Source organism: Dryobates pubescens, chromosome 10 (genome assembly GCF_014839835.1).
Source record: "Dryobates pubescens isolate bDryPub1 chromosome 10, bDryPub1.pri, whole genome shotgun sequence".
NCBI classification, from domain to species: Eukaryota; Metazoa; Chordata; class Aves; order Piciformes; family Picidae; genus Dryobates; species Dryobates pubescens.
Window position 1 is genome coordinate 7,649,877 of NC_071621.1, and position 27,052 is coordinate 7,676,928.

At 39.1% G+C, this 27,052-nt stretch overlaps 1 protein-coding gene across 1 annotated transcript in view; it reads left to right on the forward strand.

Annotated features, from left to right (window-relative positions):
* The window catches only part of OCA2 (OCA2 melanosomal transmembrane protein), a 219,560-nt gene that overhangs the window by 67,307 nt on the left and 125,201 nt on the right, over positions 1-27,052 (forward strand). The window contains exons 7-10 of the mRNA XM_054164621.1: positions 8,511-8,668; positions 10,290-10,372; positions 10,710-10,863; positions 25,728-25,799. Coding sequence (XP_054020596.1) covers positions 8,511-8,668; positions 10,290-10,372; positions 10,710-10,863; positions 25,728-25,799 — 467 coding nt within the window. The remainder of the gene's footprint in view (positions 1-8,510; positions 8,669-10,289; positions 10,373-10,709; positions 10,864-25,727; positions 25,800-27,052) is intronic.

The window sequence follows — 27,052 nt, forward strand, 5'->3', positions numbered from 1 at the left end:
GGTTTTATTTTTAATACTGATTTCCCCATTGGCACCCAACACAAGTATACTTTTTAAAAAAACAATGATAGTATTATTCCATTTCACCAACACTTGGGATTCATTTGCTTATAAATTCTGTCAGTCAGCTCCATAATACGAGAAAGAATGAAGTTTATACTGAAGCCTGGCTAGAGAACCCTTTTCTTCAAGAAGCAAGATTCAATACCTCTACTGATGCAAATGTGTGAAACATTAATTTTCAGATCTTTTGCTCAAAGGCTGTGCATTAACTGGGAAGTATCAATAATTAATAAGATGATGCGCCTTTGGACAGTGTATGTGGTGGTTTGAAAGGAAAGGCTCTGTTTTCCCTCCCCCACCGAGAAAGAGACCACGGCTAAACCCAGTCGGAGAAATGAGATTATATTTTACAAGGAGACAGATTCTATGTAACACAACAAATACAGGTATTTTACAATATATACAGGAATATACAGCAAATGAACTCAACCAGAAACCAGACCCCCCCACAGAGGGGGCTTCCCCCTGTGCTCCCTTCACCCCCCTACCTCCCTTCTCCCCCAAAAGAGGCAGAAAAGAGATGTGGATGGTTAACAGGACAGGGAAAGAAGCGGACAGGCCTGTTACAGGGAGTGAGTTAGTACTTATCTCTTGGCAAGAAGCCCAGAAGCAGATCCAGCCAAAAGGGACAGCGAAGGAAGGAAGACTGAGAGAAAGTTCCCAACTCCCCTGGGTCCAATCCCTCCTCCCACAATTCTACCAATGAAATTCGTTTAGAATACCAAAATATTTTATAAACATTTAGCCAGTGTGCCCCTTTCTTAAAGGCACAGCGTCAAACGGCCACAGTGTATTATAAAAACAGAGGAAGAGATATAAAGTATAAATAAATTCTATCATTTCTTAGTTTAGTTAGATGTACCCTGTTCTCTGACTATTTGGCCATTTGAACCTTCAGGTAACTTATCTCCATTAACTGTTTGACCAAAGAGTGAATGAGAAATATTGTTGTTCTTCTCCATAGCTTACATAGGGTTTCAAACTTGAAGAATCTTCTGAAAAGTGTACTCTGTGTTCTTTCCTTTGTTTCTAATGAACTCCACCCTGTACTAGCTGCTGGTAATGAACTAGGCTTTATGAAATTAAAAAGTATTGAGGATCTGTGGATGCTGTTAAGGAATTACATGATCAAACAGTATGCTACCTTGCTGTTGTTTGTTTGAAAGAAATATCTGTCTCCCTGATAGAGAGCATTCTTTTCTATCACTGTACTTGCTACAATGATTGCTATTTCTACACTTCACAATAATAGAAAGATTTTCTTTTTATAAAAAAAGGTAAATCTTATTCCAGTACATTTCTCATGCAATGAGCCTCATGTTTACCTGGATGAACTGTGAATTTCCATTTTCACTTTGTCCCTGACAAGATTTAGATTAAAAATCTTGTTTACTTCCATCTCAACCTCTGTACTTGTGGCAGTTCTTGTTATAGGTGAGGGAAAATTAGATCACTCTAGGTGGAGGAATTTCATTTTCCTTTTTCAGCCTGATTGTCAGAACTTCCTTCTTTGGGGCCTGAAACCTCATAATAACTGGGGAGTGGATCATGAATTCTTTCTGAGTCTGGCCAAGGATCTTGCGTTTTTATAATGCCTTTCAGTCCTGATTTGCTTGTTTAAGTGTTTGATATCTCCTAAATAAAATTTTTGTAGCAAAAGCTGAGAGTTTGCAAGGTACCTCTTTACACAATACTCAGTGTGGAGGGTTCCTTACTCACTTGGTCTTTATGTAGAAAACAAAACTCACAAAAAAAACCCCACAAACAACATCATCTCTAGTCATGGCTGAATGAGTCCCTGGTCAGTCCAAATCAAACAAAACCAGAGATACCAAACTGTCTTATCAGTGGCCATTTTCACTGACTTACCTCATTCCTCAATAGCTCTTAGAGATTTCATCACATCTACTACAGGCTTAAAGACCTAAAATTCAGAAAGCGGATGTATCTCAATAACAATAATACAAGGAAACTTACATCATAGGCCATATTTCTCATTTAATTTTGATTCAGGTGAACTAATTAGAACAATTTCACATATGAAAGGGAGAGTCAGTTGATAGTGCTCTAGGCTGAGAAGATGTAGGATAAGTAAATGTGCTGATCTTTTCAAATCTGTTGCTGAATCTGGATGAGTTTGAAAGACTGGTTCAAGTGTGTTAGTTGTGGAGCAAACAAAAGCCGCTAGGAAAATTTGTAATCATGCCATGGGCATCAGGGACGGTAAAAAAATCACCTTTCCTGCACTCTGAACCAGAAATATATATATAGAATGAAAAACTATGACGCAAAGAAAATAGCCAGATTTTAGAAAGCTTTTTTTGTTGTTGTTGTTCCCATAGAGGTTCTGAAAATGGGTTCTTCTCCTAGGGAGCATGAATTAACTTAATGAATAAAATAACCCCTTTAATTCTTTTCCCCTTTGAAATGTTTATTTATGTTCTAGCTCCAGTTTCCTACTGTCAGACCCTCCTCTGTCATTTTTCCTTGCAGAATGAATTAAAACATTATTTGTTTGTTGATACTGTTGAAAATCTGCTAAGCATCTTGGCCTGCAGGCAATGTTCAAACTGCTAAGTAGATGTATGAAAACCAGAACTGCATGAAGAGGCAGTCAAAGCAGGAGCAGGGAAGTCATTGTGCCCCTGTGCTCAGCATTGGTTAGGCCACACCTTGAGTACTGTGTCCAGTTCTGGGCCCCTCAATTTAAGAAGGACATTGAGACTCTTGAACGTGTCCAGAGAAGGGCAACAAAGCTGGTGAGGGGTTTGGAGCGCAAGCCCTGTGAGGAGAGGCTGAGGGAGCTGGGATTGTTTAGCCTGGAGAAGAGGAGGCTCAGGGGAGACTTTATTGCTGTCTACAACTACCTGAAGGGTGGTTGTAGCCAGGAGGGGGTTGGTCTCTTTTCCCAGGCAACCAGCACCAGAACAAGAGGACACAGTCTCAGGCTGTGCCAGGGGAAGTTTAGGCTCGAGGAAAAGAGAAAGTTCTTCACAGAGAGAGTTGTTAGGTGTTGGAAAGGGGTGCCAGGGGAGGTGGTGGAGTCCCCATCCCTGGAGGTGTTCAAGAGGGGATTGGACGTGGCACTTGGTGCCATGGTCTAGTAGTCATGAGGTGTTGGGTGACAGGTTGGACTTGATGATCTTTGAGGTCTTTTCCAACCTTGTTGGTTCTATGATTCTGTTTCTGTATACTGTTTTGAAGCTTTGGTATACATACAGGGCCAGCTGGAAGTGCTAGTGATCTCAAAAGTAACCAGTGATGGAGAGATGTATTTGTTCTGAACCTGTGGGTTCAGAACCTGAACCTCCTGATCCTTAGCAACATGGATAAGACAGTGCTACTTGGTGAACCGCATGAAGAGGCAGTCAAAGAAGAGGAATCTCAAGGCATCATTGAGAAAATACTGTAGAACAGAGAATTTATTAAGGACACAAAACACTTCTAGCACTGATGGAACACAGAGAAAAAGGATGGATCCACTGTAGACAGAAATGGAACCAGAGAGCTGACACTCAAAAAAGGGGGAAAAAAAAAAAGTCATGAAGCATTATTCAGGTATAGAAAAGTGTGTTGTTCAACTTGGTACACTGTGAAGGGAAGATGTAAAAACAAATTCATAAGATATAAACAGAGATAGAACACTGAAAGAGGAAACTGCAGTGTGTGCACAGAAATAAGCACAGAAATAATCTCAGTTAAGGACAAATTGTAGAGACAGGTGCCAAGACCTAAGCAAAATGAATTCTTGAAAATGGTAATATCCTACAGAAACTAATATGAGTGACTTGATTATAAATCAGGATCAGTAGTATATAAAGAAATTTGATGAAAAATAAATAATAGCTGTGGTACTCTTAAGGTATGTTTCACAGTAGGCAGAGTATGTCATACAAGTAGAAGTTAAAGAACGCATGAAGTCATCCTTCTATATATGAATATACCAGAGAAGCTCTGTCAGTCATGACTTTTCTTCTGACTTTGTATATATCAAATTAATGGCATGATAGAGGGTAGAGCAGGGACTTGGTATTTAGCAAGTGACTCAGCTTCGCTTGAGTTAGTCATCCTAGGCTCTCTTTATAGTTAATAGAGAAAAGAGATGCTTCACAGGGGTGAATTCTCTCATCTTTGTGTGATGGGTCTAAAATGAAGTGATGAATTCTGTCTTAAAAGCATCCTCTTCTCACTGGTTTTAAGGGAGCAACCAAATCTGATGCAGATGTCCACAGCACAGAAATACAACCTGTGGATGAAAAACAATTTACTTACCTACTGCATCCGATTCCATCATGTTATGAACACAAGCTACAAAAATGCAAAGTGATGTGAGAGGACTCTTGCACATCTTTCAGCACCTTTTAGGAGCAACTATTCAGAAAATTGAGATCAGAAAAAGCAGCTCTTGGTTTTGCGCTGACCCGTGGACCCAGCCTGGTGCCAGAAGTAAACACAGACAGCCACTGCGTAATGGTGCACAAAGCATACACAAACCCAAATCCCTTGACAGGATAATTCACAGCAATAATATAATTTCAAGAATAGAACTACATAAAAATGAGGCAGCTTAGCTGAAGTGAAATAAAAAATAATAGCTCTGACTGTAAATCTTGTCAGGGAGATGTTTTGCTTTAAAGGCTCACACTGGGGGCCACGTTACAAAAAAAGTTCAGAAAATACAAAAAGTCCCAGCATAAGTTACAGAAAACAGAAGTAATGCTAGAAATAAAAAGATGGTTTTCCCAAAGATTAGTCACATCTGAGTGATTAAAATACAGAGGAAATCACATTCTGTCCATTTAAGGGAAATATAAACCAAGATAAGGCAGAACAAAAATACTCTGAAGCAGCTTGATTAAAAAACAACAACAACAACAACAAAACAAACCCCAAAACAACAAATCACATTTTGATTCATATAAGCATGGCTGAAATTTTCTTCTGGTTTATTTCGATTCCACCTTTCATAAAGGCTATGATCTGCTTCAGTCTAACAATGGAATTATGGCAGCCTCTAAATATTGTTTGGAGAAAGATAACTCTGATGAGATTTCAGAGCCTCAGTGCAGATGGGTGAACGATGTTCAGCTCCACTTGCAATCAAAGGAGAACCTGTTTTGCTAGGGCTCTTTCTGTTGGTTTTAGAAATGCACAGAAATGAGTGCAAAAACTTCTTAAGTATCTTCATCTTTATAGGAAAAGAAAGAAAGAAGTACTCTTCTTGAAAATAAGGTTTAATTTTCCCCACTTTTAATTTTAAGCACCTTTATAACAGCTCCTGAATGTGTCACCTAGGTAATGACAGGATTTATTTTAAAAGTATTACTTAAAAGGAGGCTGTCATAATTATATGCACCTGAAGCTTTTCAAGACATAAATTACTGGCTACACTCCTAATAAAAGGCAGGCTGTCAAGAGGTCTCCCAAATCATGGGCTTAATGACTTCAGGCCAGCAGGCTTTTTAGAAGGCATAATTAATGTCTCTAATTAAAGGTATAGATAAAATTCCAGCTGAATTTAAGAATTTGTGTTGAGAAGGACACAGAAAAATTGTGATGTGAAATCACCTTAAGACCTTCAGAACTAGAAGAGAACTATTGTAATTTGTATTTATGTTTGCTAAGGGCTGTGTGTGTCAATTCTCCTGACTGGAGTTGATCTCCTGATTTGCTGCATCTGAGATTGTGGGGCTTTTTTTGTTGTTGTTGTTTTGTTTTGTTTTTTAATTCTTTCCTGTGTAATTCCTTTAAAGAAACAGATGCTTTGGGGGTTCATCCTTAATGAATGTCTTTTCTGGGTTAGTAGAGAAATGTCTCTTTTCTCTGGATCTGTTTCTTATGCTGGGAATGTGGACAGATGCAACAGCTCTTTAAAAGATGAGAACCACAAAGCTTTCCCCATGAAAGAATGGTCTACCATGGATGGCCTTGCTGGGGCACACTGGGAAGCAGGTCACAGACATCCCCTGAGACCTCTTTAACTATACTGTGTCATTTTTTCTTGTTAAAATCTCTCAGTTTTGTGGGCAACCAAATGTCTTTCTGGGAAAATTCTTCTGGTAGGTACATTTTTAAAATTTTTTTTTCTTTTAAACAAATTCCTGGATGTTAAAACTGTTAATATACTCTAACATGATTAAGTTGCATGATTTCAACAGAACATATATGTGTAAAATCAAGTCTCTTCTTTTCCCTTCTTAGATGTTGCACTTTTTTTTTTTCCCCCCTCCCCCTCCCCTGTCTGGTCACAGGTAGAATCAGAACAATTACAATGTCCCCCAGTTATATTAACAAAAGGACTGAGAAAGGTTTAAAAGCACAGGCTATCCCTTTCCCACAAACCTGCAGGGATGTTGCTTGTGCAACTATGCCAAATACAATGCTATGTTTATGTAATCCTGGATGTATTTGGATTAATAGAGCCAGACTTCCAAAGGACTTGTGGGTCGTGGTTGACTGACTTCTTAATTATGTATTAGACTAGGAAAAGACTTTGGCCACACCTTGTACTAGCTATTGAAGAGAAAAAGGAAGAAGATCAATAAGGAAAGTACAGAGTCCTGCATATGGGGGGGAATAACAACAGGCACCAGTATAGACTAGGGGTTGTCTTGCTGGACAGGTCTTGGGGTCCCAGTGGACAGCAAGTTCTTTACGGAACAACAATGTGCCCTTGTGGTCAAGTGGGCTAACAGTATCCTGGGGTGCATTAAAGACAGTGTGTCCAGCAGGTCTAGGGAGGTTCTGGAGACTTAAAAAATGCACCTGGATGTGTTCCTGTGTACCCTACCCTAGGAGATTCTGCTTTGCATGGGGATTGGACTTAATGATCTCTGGAGGTCCCTTCCAACCCCTAACATTCTGTGATTCTGTAGACAAGAGAACTAGAAGAGGAGTGCTCGTACAAGAGCTTGCAAACATGTCTTTCAGATGTTTGAAAAAAAAGATAGTAGAATTTTGAATGAAAATCTAATCCTTTGGTATGAATAGAATGTTGATTCTGGTTTAGTTTTCCTTGTGTTTGGAGTTTCCAATGTGTGCAAATTCTATGATGTTTAGATTGATGAGCTAATCATACAGCTTTTAATCTAGGACAAGCACTTAAAGAGCCTTACTTCTCTTTATCTCTGTGTATTCACTAGTGGTGTCCCCTGGGGATCAGTGCTGGGCCCCATCCTCTTTAATATCTTCATTGATGATCTGGATGAGGGGACTGAGCTAGTCATCAGCATATTTGCAGATGACACCATGTTGGGAGCAGATGTTGATCAGTTAGAGGGAAGAAGGGCTCTCCAGAGGGATCTTGACCAGCTGGACAGATGGACAGAATCCAACATGATGGCATTCAACAAGCCCAAGTGCCGGGTGCTGCACTTTGGCTACAACAACCCCATGCAGTGCTACAGGCTGGCATCAGAGTGGCTGGAGAGCTGCCAAACAGAAAGAGACCTGGAGGTACTGATTGACAGCAGGCTGAACATGAGCCAGCAGTGTGCCCAGGTGGCCAAGAAGGCCAATGGCATCCTGGCCTGCATCAAGAATAGTGCGGCCAGCAGGAGCAGGGAAGTCATTGTGCCCCTGTACTCTGCATTGGTTAGGCCACACCTTGAGTACTGTGTCCAGTTCTGGGCCCCTCAATTTAAGAAGGACATTGAGTCTCTTGAACGTGTCCAGAGAAGGGCAACAAAGCTGGTGAGGGGTTTGGAGCGCAAGCCCTATGAGGAGAGGCTGAGGGAGCTGGGATTGTTTAGCCTGGAGAAGAGGAGGCTCAGAGGAGACTTTATTGCTGTCTACAACTACCTGAAGGGTGGTTGTAGCCAGGAGGGGGTTGGTCTCTTCTTGCAGGCAACCAGCACCAGAACAAGAGGACACAGTCTCAGGCTGTGCCAGGGGAAGTTTAGGCTCGAGGCAAAGAGAAAGTTCTTCACAGAGAGAGTTGTTAGGTGTTGGAATGGGGTGCCAGGGGAGGTGGTGGAGTCCCCATCCCTGGAGGTGTTCAAGAGGGGATTGGACGTGGCACTTGGTGCCATGGTCTAGTAGTCATGAGGTGTTGGGTGACAGGTTGGACTTGATGATCTTTGAGGTCTTTTCCAACCTTGTTGATTCTATTATTCTATTTCTGTATACTGTTTTGAAGCTTTGGTATACATACAGGGCCAGCTGGAAGTGCTAGTGATCTCAAAAGTAACCAGTGATGGAGAGATGTATTTGTTCTGAACCTGTGGGTTCAGAACCTGAACCTCCTGATCCTTAGCAACATGGATAAGACAGTGCTACTTGGTGAATAAATAGATGTCTATTATGTTCTCTTTATAGTTTCATAAACAATTTAGTTGAAGAATGTATTTTTTAATGTAAATGACTAATATTTTCTTCCCCCCCCTGGAATTTGTGCAGTCTATTCTAATTTTTACTGGAAAATTGCACCTTAACAAGATTATTGACAGCTATGAATCTGACTGATTTTCGTGATTCTGCTCTGTTGAAGTTAGACATAGGAGGGCCATTTGTAGCAGGTGTAGTTGATCAGCAAATAGAGGAATACATTGTAGTACAAATCAATCAGACTGAGGATGCTGGATCAAGGAGGAGACGCCAGCAGCAGGTGATGGTCTTTACTTTTTCTTTCACTTTTTCTGAGATGTGTTTTATCACTTATTTCCATCACCATTATGTGGATTAAGTGCTCATGCTTCTCCCTGTTGTGAAGTGTGTCAACATCGGTGTTAGAAAACTTATTCTGATAAAAGCAATGTTTACATTTCTTTGGCCTTTATAAGACTTTCTTTGCCTCCTATATTACAATTTTGTAAAAATTATGTCCCTTGCATGACACCTAACATGAAAGTTTTTGTGTTTAAAATTGGCAGCATTTCAAAAGCTGTCCTAGAAGGAATAAACAGGTGTGAAGTGCCTTTTTGCACTAACTGAAATACATCTTCACAATATGTTCCAAATCATTTTCTCAAACATGTCACATTTGTTGGCTTTATTTCTCTTAAGGCCTTCTCATTGTTGGTGTTGTTTCCAACCAGTTTCTGCTGCTCTCTTCCAGAGAACTCAGTGAAGGAAGGTCTTTTACAGTCTGTTACTGTATGTCACTGAAAAACAAAAATTGTCTTCCTAATTTAATAAATGTCATTGACATAGAAACAACTTTTCATTCTATATATGTGACAGGATGGCTCTACCAATGACAGTCATTAGTATTCCTGCTTACACCCAATCGTACAGTCTACAGTAATAGATTATTTCAGCATGGGGAACAGCAACACCCTAATTGTGATTACTGCCTTAAACCACCTACCCTGTGATTAGGAAGTTGCTGTAACCTGTGCTGTCAGCGGTGATCTCCAAGCAATCTTTGCACATACAGTGAGACAGCCAGCGCACAGCTGGCTGCAGCAGCTCATCTCTGCTGGCACACCAGTGGTTATCCTGACATGACCAAAGGAATAAGTAGCCAAATGAACCTTCCCCTCCTGCATGCTCCTCAGGAATTTCTCTGTCAGATGTTCCAAGCTGGCTGATTAAGCTGTTTCATTTTCTCCACTTTCCAGCATGCAGAATCAGGACAGGCTTAATATTTAGGCTACAATTAACTAAATCTGAAGGTTTTTAAAGTTCATCTTTCTTAAAAAAGAGAGACTATGTGTATCTATGTTTAAAGAGTGTATCTTGCTAAAGCTGCATGATCAGTGTGTAGTAATGGGTAAAGTTTGAGAAAGTGTTTATTTTTCTGAAGATTTTTTTTTCTTTTTGCTAAAAGGTCAGCAAACAGGAATTTTTTTTAACTGAAATTCTACCATGAACTCTTCATAATGTCTGGGAATATGATGTTGTTCCTGAGCCTTTCATCATCTGTACCTCATCTATATTTGTTTTCTTTCCAGGCAGTCTTTGGGAGAGAGTCTTTGTTGTCTCTGAGCTTAGCTTCCCTAAATACTCCTTAGTGTCAAAGCAAAGTGTAACTTGACATCCCCTTGCAGGAGCACCTCTTGGAGGTGTCTCATTTCATTGATGGAGGGAATGACGAATTTGCTCCAAGCTGAGTGCCTTTAACATACCTGATCAGATAAAATTCATTCAGGCTGATGTGTGTTAAGATGTGTCCATAAAAAATTCTCATAAATGGACAAAAGAGGGAACAAAGAGAAATTAAACTCTAGATCAGAGATACATCACTTTGACTTCTGTTAACATTGCCCAATGTGACTCTCTTGCAGGTGATATACAACTGGTCTCTACCATTAAGTTCAAGAAGAAATGATCAAATCATCACAACTAGAACCTTTCAGATACCAAACAGGTTGGCTAAGAGACTAAGAAATGGTCTGTTGAAGAATAAATTTCACTATGAAGGAATAGATAATGTTTTTTAAAAGAACCTGTCACTGTTTCAGAGGGGCAGGAAAGGATGGCTTCCTGTTGCTTTTTTAATGGATTCACAAGGCTGGTCTGTGCTTGGGTTACTTTCCAAGACATGCCAACTAGAGGGACAGAGTGAAAATGTTTGAAAAGCTGTTTGTAATTGTAAAGATATAACATGTATACATATATTTAAAGGTATGCACTATTAAATTAATGCATAAATAAAATAAATGGTATTTCATTCCAGAAATAAGAACATCTCTTTCTTTCACCAGAGGCACCACCTTCATAAACATTCAAGCCTTCCTACAGGAACCTGGAAGTGTTCCTCTCTCCATGAAGCATCAATACCTTCATGCAACTGTAGAGGCACAAGTAACAATTGCATCCATCATCTTATTAGGTGTCTACATGCTGATCATACTGGAAGTAAGACAGCTTTATACTTGGATTTTATTTTCCCTCTGTATTGTAAATGGAGCACAAGGAAGGGTTTAATTTCTGGGCTTTAATACATCCTTGCTGTACCATCACTGTTGCAAATGACATTAATAAGATATGTTAAGGAGGTGGTTTTAAGTGTAGCTCATTTTGGCAAGCTATATCAAATTATAGTGAGCTTGTGTATTTTTCTATTAGGACCTACTAGTGTTTTAATATTTTAATGGGATTATAATTTGGATGTGAGAGTGAAAATAAATTGGAATTATAAAAGGTTTGGAAAATCTGGGTTTAAGTTTTAATTATTTTTTAAGATAAGGTAAAAGAGAAAAAAATTTGGTTATTCCCTTCTCTAAGGCACCTCAAACTATGAATTTAGTATACTTTAAAAGGTTACACTGAGCACACTTTTTAATGGGAGACATTTAGAAAGTCTTTTACTGTAATATTTAAACCCACAATCTGAGTTAACACAAAGAAGTCAAGGGATGGGGCACTTCAAACACATATTGCAACGTCTTTCCAAAGCCTTGAGGTACTAATCCCAGTGAAAATACATGGCATCAGCACTTAGGATGGAAAACATGTCAGAAAACGCACAGATCTCCAAATGATTTATTTGAATTGAAAACTTGCTGTCTACTTATCTTGACATAAAGAACATAAGGGAGGGAGAGAGGGGGAGAGATTTATTATTAATATTGTTGTTATTTATGTGAGCACCCACACTGTCAATGAATTCTCCAAGTTGAATCACATCTGTTTCATACTAGTATGAAACAGTGAGATGAATCAAAGTCTACAAGGTGCTTCACAGTAAATATGCTCATTTTCCTTCCACATCTCTTGCATATTTTAAGCTTCCCATCTTGTTACTCATTGAAATGGTAAGGTAGTGGAACAGTTTCCAATCAAATATCAATAATGGGTGCTCGCAATGTGGCAGATATTTAGGCACTTAGATTGCATTGTTCAACAACAGTAATTTATTTCTGATGCCAAAAATGACTCCATGTACTTTATAAACGAGCAAACAGGTATAATATTAAGGGTGGGGGGGGTGACTGGTCTAGATTTTACTAACAGTAATGTAGGCATGCAGTATAGCACCCAAATAATCTTAGTACTCTCAAAACCAGCTGCTTTTCTTTTGCTTTTCTTAAAAAAATCATAATAAAAAACAAAGCAGCACAGCTATGCAACCCTTTACCAATTGCAAATCCATCATATTTTTAAGGTAGCTCAATGGTGTGTTTGTGTTTGCATCACAGAAAGCTGCTTTGAAACAACTCATGTTTGAAAGGGAATACAGACTTGAGAATTAAAAGCTCAGCAAAGGAAAGCATGTTTTTCTCCTGTTATTTTTAAGACACAAAAAAACCCCACAAACAAACCAACCAACCAATTCATTCACTTACTGTTTCTGCAAAAAGAGCAAGGGAAAGTTTTGGTTGATGACATAAAATTTATTTCTGCAAATTCACCAGTATAAATAGATACTGATAAGTAAACTGTTAAGAGTTTTAAAATGTGGAAGGTCACCTATTGTATCACTATGTTAGCTGTTTTCTGCATAATATCTGTAGGAATGACAAATATTAAAACCAGTGTAAATTTTGAACTATAAATATATAAACTGGGAATAACTATCATATAAACAGAATTTGGCTGGTTTCCTCATGGATCTCTTGCAAGAGATGGATGTTTATACTGTTGGAATATGTAATACTGGCTTATGTTTTATTCAGTATTTATAACTTCAGTGCCTGAAGTCCTGCTTTCTCAACACATTGCACTCTATTCCATTAGCAGTTATCACTGTTAGAGAAATCAGTTGGTGTTACTGCAGGAGCACTCTCTCGTGGTTTTTCATTTCTGGTGTTGCTGCTCCCAATCTTTTATCAGTCTTTATTAGTTTCCTGTGTTTTATTCATTATTATTGGCAATACAGGTTCAAATTCAGACAGTATGGATAAGTTTTAGAGCTGCATTTTTACATATTTTCTTACAATGATGAAAAAGAAGAAAAAGATGAAGAATTTTATGTGTTACACTGACAAGACCCACCTGAAGATGTGCCTCATGCTCCTCCTGCACAGTTCTTTTCCCCAAACATGAATTATAAAGGTTGTGCTGGCAGCCTCCTCAACCCCATTGTCCTCACTTTTTAATCCTTCTTTCCACTTTCCCTTTACCCTCTGCTATGTTAGTCACCAGCAAACAAGCAGGAGAACAGGCTGATGAAGTAAGAGGTTTGAGCAGGAAAATTAAGTGCATTGACTGTAAACTGCCATCTTCTCCAAACGTACACCACTCTACAGGGTAAATTCTGCTTTGAGGCAACGGTTTGTGTCTATCCTGGCATTAAATTTCTAGGATGTATCTCAAGTACATCTTTGTTGGTGCAGAGGTCTTACTATCTTAGTATGTGCTGTTCTTCAGAAAACAAGCTCTTGAGCTTTGTTTCTTGAGACATTTATTTTAACTGCTGTTTCTTTTGAAACCAATTACAAGCTATGTGTTCATAAAATACAAATATGTTTCTGGTAGAAGATGCCGTCTCTTTTTCCTCTTTTATTTCTAATGATGGAATGTTTTATGCTCACCACTAATATGAGTATTTTCTTACTTCACAATCTTACTCTGTACCTTGAAATTTTGGTACATTGCTTGTAACTCTCTTTAGATGGATATCTCTCAGTAACACTTTATGTTTGAAATGCACAGGTTTTTCTTTGTTTCCCTGTGTAATCATCCTTTCCTTCAGTAACTAGACATTCATTCTCTTTAAATTGATTTTCCTTCAAGTATTGAACAGTTCCCTCTTCGCACTTCAGTCTTCTATTCCCTCTCTTTCTCTAAGAGGAGAAAGGAGAAAAACACTTGTCTGCTTCTTGTGCTATTTTTGAATGAATCTAATCTATACTATTTTATAGACTTGTTGAAAACAATAAAATGTTTCATTTTGTTCTTGGAAGCCTATCCCACAAGGGAACCATATACAAACATATGTTAAAAAACCACCCCAAAGTGTGCCAGGTTTACCTTTGCTGTTCTGAGCTCTGATCCTTAAGGATTAGGAAAAACGGGACATAAACATGTTTTCACACTGATGCACAGGGATATCTGGTGTAAAGTGCTGTTGTACAGGTTTCTCCACTGCTTCTGTCTAACTAAATTAGTGCAGATTATACTTCAAGATAGTCTCTTTCTAGTTTTGATCCTCAAAATGTGTAGCCTCTATTGATTGAGAACTTACAAAAACAAACAAACAAACAAAACCCCCCAACAAACAACTGAAATAAGTACAAAATTCAATTTTTACACTTTTCTTCTGCAAACATCTTTGTTCTTTTATCTGAGATTGTTATGAGTTTTGGGGTTTTGGCTTCTTTGGGTTTCATTCTTTTCCCAACAAAGCCCCTTTCTGTGTATCTAACTAAAGTGACTATTTGCACCCCATTCATTTAGTTTCAATAAGCACTGATGTAAGGTTGGGTTTGGTGGTAGAGCACAGTCAGGGCAAACAGAGTGGATAAAAACTTACTGTTTCTTCTTTGCAATACAGTAAGATATCTTTGATTTCTCCTCTTTTGCATGTGTCTGTATCCACAGAAAATGGGATAGAATAGAATAGAAATAACCAGGTTGGAAGAGACCTTTGAAATCATTGAGTCCAACCTATTATCCAACACTATCTAATCAACTAAACCGTGGCACCAAGCACCCCATCAAGTCTCGTCTTAAACACCTCCAGTGATGGTGACTCCACCACCTCCCCGGGCTGCCCATTCCAATGGCTGATCACTCTTTCTACGAAGAACTTCTTCCTAGCATCCAGCCTAAACCTACCCCTAGCACAGCTTGAGGCTGTGTCCATAGGTTATTCTAAAAAAAAATAATCTGCCTGTCTGTATTATAAAGTTCAATTGGTATTAGAAAAGCTTCTTGAGTTCATAAAGCTCTTATTAGTAATTATTACCTGCATATTTGTGACTATGCTGGATTAATTGGATATGTTAAACAATTATTATTAAAGGATAGAGCTAATTAATTTGAATGCTTTGATTTAATTAATTAATTATTTTGGCAACAAAGCTGTTGAACAGCCTGGAGAACAGGTCTTATTAATTTGAATTAATTAATTAAATTACTCTGAATGGCTTGTGTCATGAATTAAAATGAAGGATTAGCTGTTTATGATACTTAAATGAGCCAGCAGAAACAAATATGAAGGCAATGGCCTTTTAAAAGCTCTTTTATGAACATTTATTCAGACGTAAAGGTAGAATAACATTAATTGTATTAAATTTAAAAAAAATACATATACATAGAATACATAGAATAAACCAGGTTGGAAGAGACCTTCAAGATCATCGCGTCCAACCCATCAACCAATCCAACACCACCCAAGCAACTAACCCACAGCACCAAGTACCCTGTCAAGTCTTCTCCTGAAAACCTCCAGTGATGGTGACTCCACCACCTCCCTAGGCAGCCCATTCCAATGTGCAATCACTCTTTCTGTATAGAACTTTTTTCTAACATCCAGCCTGAATCTCCCCTGGTGCAGCCTGAGACTGTGTCCTCTTGTTCTGGTACTGCTTGCCTGGGAGAAGAGACCAACATCCGTCTGTCTACAACCTCCCTTCAGGTAGTTGTAGAGAGTAATAAGGTCACCCCTGAGTCTCCTCTTCTCCAGGCTAAGCAACCCCAGCTCCCTCAGCCTCTCCTCGTAGGGCTTATGTTCCAAACCCCTCACCAACTTTGTTGCTCTTCTCTGGACTCGTTCCAGCAAGTCAACATCCTTCCTAAACTGAGGGGCCCAGAACTGGACACAGGACTCGAGGTGCGGCCTAACCAGTGCAGTGTACAGGGGCAGAATGACCTCCCTGCTCCTGCTGGCCACACTGTTCCTGATGCAGGCCAGGATGCCATTGGCCCTCTTAGCTGCCTGGGCACACTGCAGGCTCATGTTCAGTCTACCATCGACCAGCACCCCCAGGTCCCTCTCAGCCTGACTGCTCTCCAGCCACTCTGACCCCAGCCTGTAGCTCTGCATGGGGTTGCTGTGGCCAATGTGCAGAACCCGGCACTTGGATGTGTTAAATCTCATGCCGTTGGACTCTGCCCATCTGCCCAGCCTGTCGAGGTCCCTCTGCAGAGCCTCTCTACCCTCCAGCAGATCAACTCCTGCGCCCAGCTTGGTGTCGTCAGCAAATTTACTGATGATGGACTCGATGCCCTCGTCCAGATCATCAATAAAGATGTTAAAGAAATTATATATCAACAGCACATCAAATGGCAGAAAAATGATACCAGTTAGTATCATAAATTCTGTGAGAGTCCCCATAGGGCTTGTTTTATCACATCATTAGGAACAGATGTTGGTCAGTTAGAGGGTAGAAAGGCTCTGCAGAGGGACCTCGACCAACTGGACAGATGGGCAGAGTCCAATGGGATGGCATTTAACAAGTCCAAGTGCCAGGTGCTGCACTTTGGCCACAACAACCCCATGCAGAGCTCCAGGCTGGGGTCAGAGTGGCTGGAGAGCTGCCAAACAGAGAGGGACCTGGGGGTGCTGATTGACAGCCGCCTAAACATGAGCCAGCAGTGTGCCCAGGTGGCCAAGAAGGCCAATGGCATCCTGGCCTGTATTAGGAATAATGTGGCCAGCAGGAGCAGGGAGGTCATTGTGCCCCTGTACTCTGCATTGGTTAGGCCGCACCTTGAGTCCTGTGTCCAGTTCTGGGCCCCTCAATTTAAAAAGGACATTGAGACACTTGAACGTGTCCAGAGAAGGGCAACAAGGCTGGTGAGAGGCCTTGAGCACAAGCCCTATGAGGAGAGGCTGAGGGAGCTGGGATTGTTTAGCCTGGAGAAGAGAAGGATCAGAGGTGACCTCATTGCCCTCTACAACTACCTGAAAGGTGATTGTAGACAGGTGGGGGTTGGTCTCTTCTTGCAGGCAACCAGCACCAGAACAAGAGGACACAGTCTCAAGCTGTGCCAGGGAAGGTTTAGACTTGAGGTGAGGAGAAAGTTCTTCACTGAGCGAGTCATTCGTCATTGGAATGTGCTGCCCAGGGAGGTGGTGGAGTCGCCATCCCTGGAGGTGTTCAATGGGAGATTGGACGTGGCACTTGGTGCCATGGTCTAGTCATGAGGTCTGTTGGGAGGTTGGACTTGATGATCCTTGGGGTCTCTTCCAGCCTTAGTTATACTGTGATACTGTGATAATTTAGCTTCATATCCTGCCTAGTAGGTAGCCCTAAGAAAGATCTTGCCAGGGTCTTTCAAATGGCAGTTTAATGATCTGAGATTCTGAATAACTTTTATGTGTCTGTATTTCTCCTTAAAACACAAACACTTGAAAGTGCAAGAACTGACCTTAAAAGCTCTAGCTTCTTACTTGCATGAAGTATGGGCACAATTTTTATTACTTTAATGGAAATGTAGAATGTCCATTTCTCTCCATATTACTTTTCTATTATTAACTATCTTAAACCATGAATAAACATCCCCTAAGCTTAATTTCTTTAATTCAAAGCAAAGTGAATTCTAATAACATCTAACCAGCAGAAATTAGCCGTAGACAGCAAAACTTTTATGTGGCTCAGCCTGAGCATTTTTTTCTATCATTGTGAGCTGGTATGTCCTTGCAGGAAGCATTTTTACAGATGAAGTAAGATGTTTATTATTATGGTTATCTATGCACACACAGTCCATTTCCCCCTTTATTTCCAGTAATAAAGCTATTAATTTGTACATGGAAAATTATGCATCACAGAATGAATAGGAAGACAAGAGAAATATTCACTAGTATACAAAACATAATACTAAGTCATGGCAATTGGCTTATCATAAGGGAGGATTTTTCTGATGAGGAAAGTCACAGGATCTGTTGATTAGCTCAGCATGGTTTCTCACTTCCCATCCTTTCTCATATTGATCTGCCTTTAAATATAGACAGAGTGTGGATTAGAGTGTTCCCACCTCCACATATATTCTACCAAAAGACTTATAACAAAGAGACAGAAGAAAATCCACAGCCTTTAATGGAAATGGTGATGTAAAAAAGAACATTGTAGCTGCTGCTGTCCATGGCCTTTGTGGAAGAGTATACATTCCTGCTGCTGTTGCTTTCCCTGCTTCTATTGCTTTCATTTGTGATAGGATGGAAGAATTATGAAGAGAAATTAAAACATTGATGTAGGAGCTGGCAGAAAATTAGGGGCCATTTATCAGAAGAAACCATCTATCATCTTCAGTGAAGAGTCTGGGCCATACCTCACTAGAAAAAATATCAATTTGCCCTCATCTGCCCTGTTGTCTATGGGCGGGACAAAGCAAAAGAGGCCATGATTAGGGCAGAGCAGGAAAGCCAGTGTCTCTGGGTGTGCTGGCCAGCTTCCAGCTGAGCAAGGATGCTCTCCTGTGTACTTTTCCTTCTTTGAGAGAGACTACTGTCCCTCACTAGGGGAGAGACAAGGCTTCCTTGATTAGCCACAGTGCTTTACAGTGAGGTAGAAATGAAGCCAAAAGGTAGGGCTTGGAGACTGAAATTCTTAGTCCAAGGCAAAAATCTCTGGGGGTTGTACAGAACCCGAATCCAGCACAATGAAACCTAAACCATAAAGGATGAAGGGTAGCAACATGTAGTTGTGGGTCTGGAGTCACCATAAGGCTAAAACACAATTGCCATTCAAAAGCCTGCAAGTTATTATTTATTGATTTTTCACAGCTGCAACTGTGCAGTATAATGAGGGTACTCTTGCAGTCCCCACAAATAATGCTTTCAGAACATAAACTGAGGGTAAGCATTGGGATTGATATTGAAGCTTGTGAAGCAGATGGAAGCAGCAAAGTCTGCTGACATAGATGCTGGAGGACTGGATTGCACAAGAGAATCCAGACATGGGGCAGGCTCCATCTGTTCTGTCCTCCAGAGTGAAATATTCATCAATGGGTACCCTAATTCTCTCCCAGATAGAACAACCTGTGACTGAGGTAGCCATTAAGCAATATGGGGTATCAAGGCTTACAGTCATGTCATTCTCTGATATGTGAGAAGGGTGTGGCCTCTACATTTTGACCTCTGTGCATTTTGAGAGTCTCTGAATGACTTTGAAGTACCTGTGCAGGAGCATTACAAGTTGCTTCTTAGAAAAAGCACTGAGTCAGTACCCTTGAAGTGTTGGGAATCCTACCCCTTGGGTAGAGCAAAGTCACTGTCACCAATGAGGAGGCTCCAACAAGACAGTGCCAGCACCAGTTACATACACTAGTAGTTTTTACCTGCCATAACTGCAATAAAGGAAGCGTAATCAGAGTGCTGTAAGAAAAGGACAAGATGTGGTTAAATTGAAACAAAAATACAGTATAATAGGAAGTAAAATCCTCAGCTGTATGGCAGCTTGATACGCTATAACAATGTTTTTGTATTATTAATCCAATGTGAATATTGATATTACACTATTTCCTGTCTAATTGTTAGATCTAGCTTGGTAGAATCCTGGCTTTCCTCTGAATATGTGTGCTTTAAAGAAAAATAACTTCTTTTGGGTGCTATGATACTTCTGCAGTATGCAAATTTGCTTAATTAAGAACTTACTAGGATAAAAATTCCACTGGATGGTGCTGCTTGCTATTCTAAGGACTTGGTAGCATTGTCTGTTTTAAAGATGCAGTCACCTAGGCTCCACTTTTTACAAAATACTATTTTTTTGAAAGAATAGGAGTCGTATTTTTCAACACTTTAAAGTAATTTCCATATATCTATTTTCTGTCTTCTGTTGCCTTTTAAAAGTAATTTTGAACTGTATTTTGTTCAGTTTTTGGAAGACTGTTGTCCTGCCTTGCATACTATATATGTTGGTTTATATCCTTTCTGAGACATGCAATAGAACATTAAATTATCTCAATGGAATGCTGCTGTTCAGTTTGTACCCTGCCTATGGCAACCAGAGGAGTAGAGAGCCATAAAGCCTTAAAATTTTAACAATGCGTTAGAACACACTTCTAATGCACACGAAGAGGGATGAGTGCCACTCAGCTTCTTTTGAGGCCTTGCCTGATGTGTTGCTTCAGCAAGAGCTGAATGAATAAATACAAGAGATTGTGGGGACAGTCTTAGAGGGAGACAACTACAGCATGATCTAGAGGAAAAATACCTTTGCAGAATCTAGAATTGGCTTATAGATTTTCTATGTAGAAGAGAGGAATAAATGAACCACATAATTTATTCAAAGAGAAAAATTTGATCTCCTTAAGCCTTTCTCTCTCACCCCTGTTATGCATTTTCTTTAACATACAGAATGAACTGATGTCAGCTGGTGGAACTTACTTACTCATAGAATTTCAGAGATATCTTTCCTAAGCAATCTCTCCCTGCCTTGTATTTCTTATCCTTTTCAGCAAACCTACCATAGAAATAAAAGTGAACCAACGTAGACATTAACTTGTCTTCGATATCAAATAGTATTTCTTTTAACCTCCTGCTTAGGATAGGCATCTTGTGTGCTGCCATCTTGTATTTTGAAACATTGCATTAGGAAATAGCAAATTGCTGCCTTTCCTTAAGGCAGGTTGTTAACACCATGACTTTCTCTACTGACTTTAATCAGGCCAAGTAATTTGGCACACGATCTAAGCGAAAATGGATATTATGGCAGAACGTCATAATGACTGCTTTCTTACCTTGGCGTTGTGTGAACGTTTTTTAGGAGTTACAAAATTAGGTATTGACTCTGCTGTTTCTATTAGAAAACCCAAGTCTTTCAGGGTTGGGAATGTGTCCATAAAAAGAGCTTATTGAATGTATATGGAATGTTTTTTTCCATGGAATTACAGGGATAACCCATTTATTGTCCAAATTGGGAGATTTCATGTCCATGCAGTTAATGTTTCCAAGTTCACATATCTCTTGGGCAACTATTTCATGCATATAGTAGTACTACCATACTGAATCACCATTGAATTCTTATAAAAATGTTGATCCAGGATTTTATTTATATATTTATTTTCAAGCAAGGCATACTTATGTACAGTGGTGGCATTTTGACTTACAAAAATGAAATGAATAACAAGATTTTCTAAAAAATTAACTATATACTAAAATGTTATGGTTCACATGTCTGCATGTCTAGAGTACATATAGACTGTGTCTTAATGTGCAGACAAAGATATAAACAGCTGCTCTTGCTGTCACTGATTTTTGTGATGCTTGTAGACACTGTGGGATCCTTAATATGCATGATCTTTCAGCATCTGTACTGTACATGATTGCCTCAAGAGCTACTTCAGTCTATCCTCAATGCTACACCAGTTTGTCATACTTTCTAAACTATACCAAACATCTCCCTTTTGCTTAATTAAAATCTCTAGAGAATTTACTTGCTACTGCTTAAGTAAGTAATTCTAAGGCAATTAATTTTCTGTTATTATTCATTTTACATTAGCTGTTGAAACCCACCCCAGGGAAAGGGTTCCCATGTACTGGGAAGAGTACCCTGCAGCTGAAGAAGTTGCAGAACTGCTTCTTCACAGCTCCTGTAGGGACCAAACAAAGGGAAGGAGGGTGAGGAAGTAAAACATTAGCTGTCAGCACCAGCTGAAGGGGAGATAGGTTGCTATCCCTTCACAGAATGGTACTGGTTGGATGGTTTCTTTAATACAGTTGAGAATGAAGAAAATCAAGTAAATGCATCTGGCTTCACTGACCTTCCTTTTCTGCTGCACTGATCTCATCTGTGTCTGACTATATCCTTCATTTCTAGTGTATTGGTTTGTATTCTGTTAAAATTGTGCAATTTACAAGAAGTAAAGCAAATTTTCATGAATTGGGAATTTGATGTCATTCAGCTTTTGCAGTTATCTGGAGAAGGCAAGGCTCCAAGTAGACTTTATTGTGGCCTTCCAGTATCTTAAGGGGACCTACAAGAAAGCTGCTGTGGTAAATTTTAGGGTGTCACATAGTGATAGGACTAGGGGGAATGGAGCAAAAATGGAAATGGGTAGATTCAAATTGGATGTTAAGAAATTCTTCACCATGAGGGTGGCAAGACACTGGGAACAGGTTGGCCAGGGAGGTGATAGAAGCCCCATACCTTGAGGTTTTAAGGCCAGGCTGGATGTGACTCAGCAACCTGATCTAGTGTGAGGTGTCCCTACCCATGGAAGGGAGTTGGAACCAGATGATCCTTGAGGGTCCCTTCCAACCCTAACAATTCTATGATTCTAAACCCCATGCTGGAACAGAGAGAGCAGCAAAGAGAGATAGCAGACTTCTACAAAATATAAGCTATTCTTCAGGCCAATTCAGTGACGTGGACTTATTATAATGTGAACTCTCAGGAGTCCATCACTCTCCTACTGCCCAAAACCTCTGGAAACTTCTATTTACAACTAAAATTTTAGTTCCAAACTGTAACATCTGGAAATATAGATTTTTAATTAATATCAAGCACAGAGGCTTGTGACATAAATGACTTGGGTTACTTTCATTTCTTACTTTAAAACTAACTTTTGAAGTAAGAGTATGGAAACTTGTCATACCGAAACAGTGTTCAGCACATTGTGTTTATCGCACAGCAGTTGATGATGAGACAAACTTTCTACAGGTAACTTTGAAACACAATAACTACAGTGGTTTTTCTTAATCTTTGCCCATTCTGAACTGACCCCATAGTATGACTCTCTGATGCTGTTATCACCACACCTATATTGTTCATGTTATTTTAATAGCCTCCATTGTTGCAGCTTTGGGTGTTTTCATTACTTAAATAGAATTATATTTCTGCAAATATCCACTCAGTTTTTCAGAAATCTCTTCATCTCTGACCCTAGTGATATCCTATATCAATGAGCACTACGATTGTATTGAGATAGCTGTCTCTTTGAAGAAGGCAAGTACCATCTTATGCTGTTTCATTAAGTCAGCACCATTAAGCATTCTTCAGACAAAAATAAAGATAATGAAGATGCCCTTTCTATGAAGAGATGATAAGGTTTGTAGTTGAGTTGGGAGGTGAGGATATCTAGCATCTAGACTAAAATTTCTCTGTCTTCCTCATCTGTTCTGTCTTTTTTGTCTCATTGGCCATTGCTTGTTTAAGAAACCTCTCCAGTAATTGAGGCAAGGTGCTTTTATAATAAGTGTATTTTACAGAGTGTGCTAAAACAGGCTGAATCATTGAAATGTAGAGATACAATTGCAAGACGGAAGAAATAAGGTGAAAAATGAAAGCTCTTCCCAGTCAGGCTGATGCAGCCAACCCAAATTTGCATTCTTACTTAAAAGAGAAATTTGTTATGAATTGCAGCTATTTCAGTGTAACTACCTATTCTTACTAGAGAATGCACAAAGCTATTTACTTTCTCAAGCACAAGAAGGATCAGATCAATACAGATGATTTCTCAATCTTTCAAAATATCTTTAGATTCAGAGGTACACCAAATCTCTCAGTTTTCCTGACAATAAATCTCTGTGTTAATTTATTCCTGAACTTGATCTTAATTCTGTACCTGAATTTTTGATTATGGATATACTCTGAGTTTCATCCTGAAATAGTAATCACCTCTCTGCCAGGCTTCAAAAAGGCCTTGATCAGATCCATACCGTTTTCCAAAAGAATAACAATGGCATTTTTCCTTAGATAATGCCCTCCAAATGTGTATTAGGTAGAACTGTGGTTCAGAGAGTGTCATAGCTTATATCCTGCATTTCTTAATTTCTCCTTTTTTATGCTTTTGAAAATGCATTTGCAAAGATATTGTTTGTTTGGGGTTTGCTCCATGTAAAAAGAAGATTAGAGAGTAATCCATTATTTTCTAAACCTTCCCAGATCTCAACATTTGAATATTTACATGTCTCAGAGTTTACCTAAATGAGCTTTCAGGGCTTTATGTTGCTGTATAACTTCCACTTGATAATTTGCTGGAATGAAGAGTTGTACTTTTGACAAGTTGTTTTTTGTTGTGTTTTTTTTTTTTTTCCTAACAGAGCTTTGCAACTAAATAGTCTTTGTTCATTCTTCAGGATATACTTTTGTATATCCTTCTTGAAAAATCACTGGGATGAAGAAACTGATAGGTGATTCTGCTTGTACAGCATTTCCCATCTTTCTGCAGAAATTAAAGCAAAGTTCACCCACAGGTGACAGCAAACTTTTGGAAATCCAATGTATGCAAGTAACTATAAAATGGTGACAGTAAAAATGCTCTCTGAGAACTGCAGAAGAGCTTTCTAGTGTGGGTGGTAAAATGATGAGGAGAAATCCTTCAGTCTGAGGATGGATCCTCAGTGGCTTTTTGCCTTGCTAATAAGATGATCTCCTTCCCCATCTGGCATCTCTGCTTTGTGTTTTCTGTCGAAGAAAACTTGAAAGTCTAATTGCTACACTGATTCATCAGCCCCAAGAATTGATGAATGTTGCCAAATGCTCCCTGTCTTTGCAGAATCAGGAGGCCCACGTGTGTCATATCAGTGCTTGGGATATGGAAATGAAAGCTGGAAGTGACTTTATGCACATGCAACTGTGGGAGCTGTAGTCTGTACTATCTAGTTTTAGATCATTATGATATAAAAATCTTGTTCTGACCTCCTCCTCTATCACTAAGAATAGTTTGTTCTCCAGTGCATTGTTAAGAAAGCCAGGAGAATGAGAGAGATTTCTCTTTTATCTCCTAAATTAGTTGTTTATCTATTTCTTTTTCTAGTAATCTAGTAAATTTCTTAGTTGTTTACCATTACTATTAAAAATTGGCATTCAAGGAGGAAAATCAAACCCAGATCTTTCTTTTTTTTTTTTTTTCCTTTTCTTCAAAATCAGTTAGGAGGGCCTTGATCTTTCCAAATCCTACTTTTAACTAACAGCAACATATTTCTTATGAAAGTAGCAGCAAATTAAATATTTCTAGACTGTGCTAAATCCTTCTCAATATAATTCTGACTTGTGTCTAAATAATATTTAAACATATTAAAACCATAAATGCTATTAATAAAACTAAGTTTTTTTCTAGGGTGATTTTCATTTAGCTGAGTTATTTTACAAAATCTGTTATCTTTCAGGATTTCATTTGTGAAGCTGCAGCATGGTATGAATAATAGCAGCAGGTTCAATTCAATCCATAACACATTCATGGTGGATTAAACAAGTACAGATGAACTACAAATGAGCACTTGGAAAAAAACCAACACATTTCCATGTCATGCTTGCCTTTTTATTTTTACTTCCTTGCAAACCTTAACTGAAATAGATGTGGAAAAATGTCCATGTACTGTAGTAACTGTAGCAGTACTAAATGAATGTCTGTGTTGTGGTCAAAGGCTTGAATCCTATTTTCAGAATCATTCTTCGTATGGCAATACTAGAGATGGAAGGGAAGCACTTTTTAAAGGCTGGGGTAGTCTGCACACTGGTGAAAGAAGCTTCTGAGGAACTGAGGGGACTGCAGAAAAGGTCTTCAGTAGATTTTGGACACTGGAGATGAGTAAGCACCTATAAAGAAAGAGGTGGATCACCTCCTGGGCATAAATCTTCCCAGGAACTGAGAGAAGAAGACAACAGCACCAGGCTTTTAGATCCTTATGTTAGGGAAGATGAATTACTTTTTGGGTCACTCACTGGCAAATACAGGAAACCAGTGCTGAAGTCCCTTCTCAGCCTTGAGATCAGAGCTGAGAACTCTTAGCAGAGTTTTGCAGAAAAGTGGTGGGTGAAATACAGGGAAAAAAAAAACACAAAAGAAGAAAGAAAAGGAATTCTTTATCCTTTATTTATTTAATCTAATTTTTACAAGTAAAGAGATATTTAGAGGAGTCTCTGGTCAATTCTTACCTTTTGTTGCAGATTGTTCACAGAACCCTTGCAGCGATGCTGGGGTCTTTGGCGGCTTTAGCCACCTTAGCTACTGTTGGGGAGGTAAGTTATCAAACTGTAAGTGCTCATATTCTTTCTGGGTATCATGCCATAAGTTTCTGTGTTTGCCCTGTTGTGACCGGGCATGTGACAGAGATGGCGTTTTTTTGAGAGAGATGGTAGAGTAGACATTAGGTTGGGGAAGCACATTGGGGGAAAAAAGTCAGCCTACGGCATAGAGAATAAGAACAGAAACAAGTCAATGTCATTTTGTTCTGATTTGCAGGAAGCTAAGTACAACCATTTTCAGCTAAATTCAGAGTTAAACATTGTTATTTTCAGTAATGTTATGTTACGGTGCAAACCTAAATTGAAATCCATTGCCTTATACTACCCTCACCTCATGCTTACACACTCTGATCCTTTTGATTCCCACCTGCTTACTCTTAGTTGGTATTTAGTGAAAGCTATGTCTGACTGTTTTTCTCATAACTGGTCATCACATCACTGCTATGTTCCCATGTATTTCCTGGGGTCTGTTCACAGGTGAGGTGGTATGCTTTTGTTCTCTTCCCAAAAAGGAAACTGGAGCGTACCATACAATTTGGTCGCCTTTTATTTCTTTCATTCTACATATGGAAAAATTAGATAAACTGATAGCCTAATGTAAGCTTTTGATAATGACCCACTTAGGATGCCAGCAATACTTTGAATTAATAATAATAGCAGTAATAATGGTAATTAATAATGTGGCAGTTTTAGGCTATGCCTTTAAACTTTAGCTGCAGATTTCAAACAGAAAAGTAGAAACACATAAATAATTCATTATTGGATGTAAAAAAGGAAATAAAAAGATTATTCTAAACAAATTCATTGGATGGAAGCCTGGGGGTATAGGAGCTGTACCATAACAGTCTTTCACATTTCACTTCCATTCCTATTCCTTTGCTTTTTTTCTCTGGCTTTGCTGTTCTGCTGGGGAGATATAACACTTCTGTCTGGCCTTGAAGATAAGAACTAACATTCCTTCCTCTCATACTCCTCTTTCCTTCTGGTACAGGAGGGGAGGAGGTTTTGGGGGGGGGCGGAACCAGAGGGGTGCCAGGGGGGTTTCTGTGTTATTTGCTAATTGTAAATATCTGTATAATATTGTAAATATTGTATATTTTGTTCATTGCATTCCATTGTAGAGTGTAGGTTTTGCATGTAAATACAGCTTCCATTTGCTTCCAACTGAGTTAGTCATGCTAATTTAATGTGATGGGAAACTTCAACCCACCACAAGTCTTTTGTGTATACCTCTTAGAAACACTTTT